This window comes from Salpingoeca rosetta, assembly GCF_000188695.1.
Source record: "Salpingoeca rosetta unplaced genomic scaffold supercont1.22, whole genome shotgun sequence".
Taxonomy (NCBI): Eukaryota; class Choanoflagellata; order Craspedida; family Salpingoecidae; genus Salpingoeca; species Salpingoeca rosetta.
Window position 1 is genome coordinate 77,163 of NW_004754912.1, and position 4,973 is coordinate 82,135.

A 4,973-nucleotide genomic window follows, 5' to 3' on the forward strand; every position below is an offset into this window, starting at 1 on the left:
ACGGGAAGGAACCATACGGTCACCCTTATCTGATCTTCCCCTTCCCTTCAAACGTCACCCCCAAAGGGCCATTCTATCCCGCCCTTCGTTTGTTATTTGGACAGATCGCAATTGCATCAAAATTACTGACAGCGGTCGCGAGTCCTGACTCCCCGATGCACTATCAAAGTCGTAACGCCCAGTCATAAGCGTGACGCTCTACACGCACACTATGAGAGTGAGTGTGTGTGCCTTTGTGTGTGTGTGTGTGTGTGAGTGTTTGTGTCTGTCTCTGCCCACGTGTGTGTGCACAGCGACCGTGTGTGTGGGTGTGTGGGTGTGCGTCAGTGACGTGTGTGCAGTAGGTATATGTGAGTGTGAGTTCGGGTCTGCATATGTTTCGGTGTTACTCTTTAACTCTGGGTGTGTAGGTGGTCTTCTGAGTGTGTGTGGGTGGGTGTGTGTGGGTGTGTGGGTGGGTGTGTGTGTGTGTGGGTGGGTGTGTGTGGGTGGGTGGGTGTGTGTGGGTGTGGGTGGGGGTGTCTGTCCGTCTGTCCGTCTGTCTGTCTGTCCGTCCGTCCGTCTGTCTGTCCGTCCGTCCGTCTGTCTGTCCGTCTGCCTGTCTTCCTTTCACCTACGTCGCTTCCCCCCCCCCGGACACACACCATTTCTCTCGCCCCCTCCCCGCCACTCTCAGGCAACGCGGCGGCACAGCATGATCTGCACTCTCTCAATGCCGAGACGGTGAGCGCCGCTGATGTTTTGAATGGCAATGGCCTCAAATTTGCTCTGTTGTCATCTTTTTACCACACAGCGTGCCATTGCGCAATAACGTGGCACACCAGCCTGACTCACGTTCAACCTCACACTTTCACGTGCTTGTCATCGTGCACAGTTGTGTCTGCGCTGCCTTCCCGATCCGGAAAGCAGAAGCAGAAAGGATCCTCCGGACACAAAAGGAAAACAGAGCAGCAGCAACAGCAGCAATCACGGCAAAGGAAAGGGGAAGGGGAAGAAGAAAGGGAAACACACTGCAAAGGCGAATGAGGAGCACAGCACCAACGGAAGCGGTGGTGGTGGTGGCGATGAAGGAAGTGGAGTTGTTAAGACAGGGACAGATGAGGCAACGTCCACAACAGCGTATGAGACACGCACATGCGCACTGTTTGCGCTGGCGCACCTCTCCTGCAACAGCGAGGCAGCCCAGTGGCTAATTCAACACAAGGTGGGATGGCTGAATGGGGAACACGGCCCACCGCCACTTGGCGATGCATGTAAAATGGGTGTAATTGTGCTATTGCTCGCCTTACTACTTTCACGCACTCACTCATGCACTCACTCATGCACGCACGCACGCCACATTCTTATCCCTTGCTCGTCGCGTGCACACGGCACGTCAGGGGTTTGAGCGGTGTGCAGCCATGGTGGACGAGAAGACCGAGAACGAAACGCGTTTGGACTACGCCTTTCAGACATTGTGCAATCTCATCACACACGCAAGCAAGGACCAGCTTGCCGGCCTGTCACCAGCCGTGCGTGCGCACGTGTGTTCTGCGGCGCGCAACGCACTTTGGAAGACAATTCGCGTGTTGAATTCGGTGGGTGGTGGCAAGGAGAGGAACGCACAGAGGCACCAAGCGAGTGTGTTTGTCTGTCTGTCTGTCTGTGTGTGTGTGTGTGTCTGTCTGTCTGTTTGTGTGTGTGTGTGTGTGACATTGTTGTACATGAACCGTCAAACTTGTGTCGCGTGACATTGCGGCAGTGACAATGTGCTCTGCGCACACGAGTGACTGTTGTTCCTCTTTCTCTCGCTTGCACTCACGACGTCACACCACATCGCTACAATTGGTCATCTGTGGTTGGATTGTATTGCGCCCGCAGGCACGTGTTGTCCTCGCACACCTCAGCCCAAGTACCGTGGAGCGGTGGGCGCAGTGGACAGCAACGCTCGGCACACGGTGGCTCTGACACACGTGCTTGCATGCACATGTTTGCCTGCAAGCAGCGTCATCACCTCTGCTGTTTGTACATAGAGACGTGCCACAATGCTTTCTCCCATGCCTTCGTCATCATTTGGTTCCATGTGTGTATGGTGATTTCAGTAAACCAACCCGCCAGACGCATGCGCGCGTGTGCATGGCAGTTGTACTTGAGTGTTGGTGGGGATGGAGAAGGTGAGAGGAGGGGTGAAACCGAGAGGAAAACACGCACAAACAGTCTCACACGCATACGCACACAAAGCACGCACAAACGTAAGGAAGTAAAACACTGATGGTGGTGTGGAATAAATGAGATGGAGCAGAGCAAGAAGCAAGTGAGCGCAGACAATAAGCGCAGCAACGCTGCAAATGCACTGAGTGGGTATTGGGATGGTTGGTTGAACGGGTGGTACGAAGAAGCAGCGTGCATGAGTTGGCGTAAATGAACCGTGTGAGAGAGTGCAGGGTGTTATCGCGACGATTTGGTTGAGGCGAAAGCTGTGCTTAAGCCTCGTCCTCCTTCTCCTTGAGCAGCTTGATGCCCTTGTACAGCGCGCAGATGATCTCCGCCTCCGTGATGCAGAAGCGCGCGCGTGGCGAGATGTCGCACACACCGCCCTCGCCAATCGGCGTGTGCTCTCCGCCAATCCCGCGCACGCTCAGCCCAAGCGGCTTGCACACCTCCTTCGCCTTGGCATCTGTCCCGTCAGCCGTCAGCTTCGGAAGCCCAATGTGCACGCTCGCGCGCATCCCCGTGCCCAGGTTCGTCGGGCAGCTCGTCACAACGCCGTAGTCTGGCGACATGGCAAACGACAGGCCCTCAATCCCGCTCACAACATCAAGCGCCGTCTTGAGCCGGTCAAACACGTCGTTCAGCACCGTGCCCTTCTTCATGCACATGATGCGCAGGTGGTCCTCCTCGCCAACCCAGATCACAAACCCGCGGTCCTCAGACACGTAGCACCCGCGCCCGTACGGCCAGTCAGACGCAATGCCCGCGCTCGCCAGGTACGGGTCTGCCGCCATGTCCTTGAACATGATGTGGTCCGCCACCAGCTGCTTGTACTCCTCATCGCTGATCTTGTCCGGGTGCCCGGGCGTCAGCGAGTTGTACCCGCCCCCGTACTCGGGCATTGCCTTGAGCTTCTCAAACGCCTCGCACATCTGTGTCCCATGTGTGCCATGTGTGCGCGATGTGTGTAATGTGAGCGTGGTGTGAGTGATGTGTGTGTGATGTGAGCGATGTGTGAGCGAGCGAGGAAGAGAGTGGGGTGGGGGCGAGGTGAAGCAGTGAGGGCTCACGCATCAGAGTATGAACGCACACGCATACACACATGCACATGCACATGAACATACACATGCAAACACAAACACACACACACACACACCTTCTTCTCGAGGCTGACGCGGTCCTCCTGCGTCATGGCGCCTGGCAGTGGGAAGTCAGCAAGGTTGCGTCCAACGCGCACGCGCATGCTCAGGGCTGGCAGCCCAAGTGCCGCAAGGTCGAGCTTGCCGCCCTCAGGAAGGCCCTCAACCCCAGACAGGTCCCAGCTGTTCACGTGCTTGGCATCCTCGGCAACGCCGTGGTAGTCCGCAATCACCTTGCTGAAGAACGGCTTGAACCGGTCGTAGTCCGCGGGCTGCATGGCGTCTGTGTCGCGCCGTTGTGCACACGTGTGTTCGTGTGTATGTGTGTGTGTGTGTGTGTGTGTGTGTGTGAATGTGTGTGTACGTGCATGTGTGTGTGCGAATGCGTGTGTACGTGTGTGTGTGAGCGAGTATGTGAGGGGACGCATGCACACGTGGGCGAGAGAGAAAGAGAGAGAGTGTGTGTGTGTGTGTGTTGAGGCATACGCAACAGCAACCAAGCAACATCACGGCCAACGCAAGCCCAAACACGCAGCAGCAAAACACAACATAGCATGGCTCTGCGCGCGCACGGTGTTGTCGCATCTACTCACAGCAGCCCATGGAGGAGTCTGGGTTCTCCAGACCGCTGCGGCAGCACTGCACAAGCGCCTTCTTCTCGGCATCCCCAAGACCCTGGAAGTACCCGGCATCAAAGTGCTTGGCCATGCGGTTCTCCGGCTGCTCCTTGCGGATCTTCTCAACCGTGCTCACAACACCCTCGTCGCTGCTCAGGTCAGCGCCGCCCTCCGTCGCGTCCTCCTTCTCCTTGGCAGCTGCCGGTTCCGCCGGTGTTGGTTCGGCTGGCTCAGGCGCCGACGCCGGCGCCGCAGAAGCTTGCTCCTCTTGCTTGAGGGGTTGCTCCACCTTGTCCTCCTGCTTAGGGGCCTGGTGGGCCGTCGTGGACTCTCCACTCTGCTTGGCGCATGCGTTTCCCATCTTGCTTGCTTGTTCCTCTTCTGTCACTTGTCGCTTGTGGCTTCGTGGTGTGGCTCTGCTGCTTGGTTCGTGAATGGCTTGTTGTGCAGTGGCAGTGTGCCAGTTGTTGTTTTGGTTTCTTGCTTCGATTCCATCGAATCTTTCTCACAATACAGAATTCTTGTTGTGTTTGGGTTTTTGCGCACTTTTCCTTCCAAAGCAATCAAGTCCTTCATCTCACGTTCACTGACAAGCAAGCAAGCAAGCCGACCTCAACCATCATGGCTATCCCTGTCATTAACGTGGCCCCAGGCCTGTGGTTTTACGGTCAGTGCGTGTCGGTGGCCTTGTGTGCAACACGGTTGGGTGCAACGCTGTTGCTGTTTCCTTCAGCATGTTGTTCTGCCTGCACCTTCACACGGGAGCTTGTTCACTGTCTGCGTTGTTGGCTTTTGTTCTTTTCTTGGTTTTGCAGTGACGGCCGCCATTGTTGACTTCATCACGGGTGCCTTGTGGTACGGTAAGCTGTTTGCTCACCCCTGGGTGCGCGCCATGCGGCGTGACAAGAACAGTGCCCGCTGGCCTGAGGACTCCAACATGTCCATGGCGGCGCCCATGCTCTTCTCCCTCCTGACCTCCTGCGCCCAGGTCAGTTGTGTGTGCATATGTGTGTGCGTGCGTGCGTGT

The 4,973-nt window shown here is 56.7% G+C and overlaps 3 protein-coding genes across 3 annotated transcripts in view; 2 read left to right on the top strand and 1 right to left on the bottom strand.

Moving 5' to 3' along the window:
- The window catches only part of PTSG_07282 (uncharacterized protein), a gene marked incomplete at its 5' end in the record, with an annotated part of 3,788 nt that extends 1,690 nt beyond the window's left edge, over positions 1–2,098 (top strand). Inside the window, 4 exons of the mRNA XM_004990724.1 lie at positions 677–723; positions 875–1,204; positions 1,380–1,577; positions 1,861–2,098. Coding sequence (XP_004990781.1) covers positions 677–723; positions 875–1,204; positions 1,380–1,577; positions 1,861–1,947 — 662 coding nt within the window. The 3' untranslated portion in view covers positions 1,948–2,098. The remainder of the gene's footprint in view (positions 1–676; positions 724–874; positions 1,205–1,379; positions 1,578–1,860) is intronic.
- PTSG_07283 (arginine kinase) lies at positions 2,052–4,379 on the bottom strand. Its single transcript, XM_004990725.1, has 3 exons — positions 3,923–4,379; positions 3,347–3,612; positions 2,052–3,122 (listed from the first exon to the last, which is right to left on the bottom strand). Exons 1-3 carry the CDS (start codon positions 4,305–4,307, stop codon positions 2,463–2,465), a joined length of 1,311 nt encoding a protein of 436 aa, XP_004990782.1. The 5' UTR covers positions 4,308–4,379; the 3' UTR covers positions 2,052–2,462.
- Positions 4,380–4,507: 128 nt separating this feature from the next.
- Positions 4,508–4,973, top strand: part of PTSG_12566 (uncharacterized protein) — a 1,427-nt gene continuing 961 nt past the window's right edge. The window contains exons 1-2 of the mRNA XM_004990726.1: positions 4,508–4,613; positions 4,762–4,934. Coding sequence (XP_004990783.1) covers positions 4,568–4,613; positions 4,762–4,934 — 219 coding nt within the window. The 5' untranslated portion in view covers positions 4,508–4,567. The remainder of the gene's footprint in view (positions 4,614–4,761; positions 4,935–4,973) is intronic.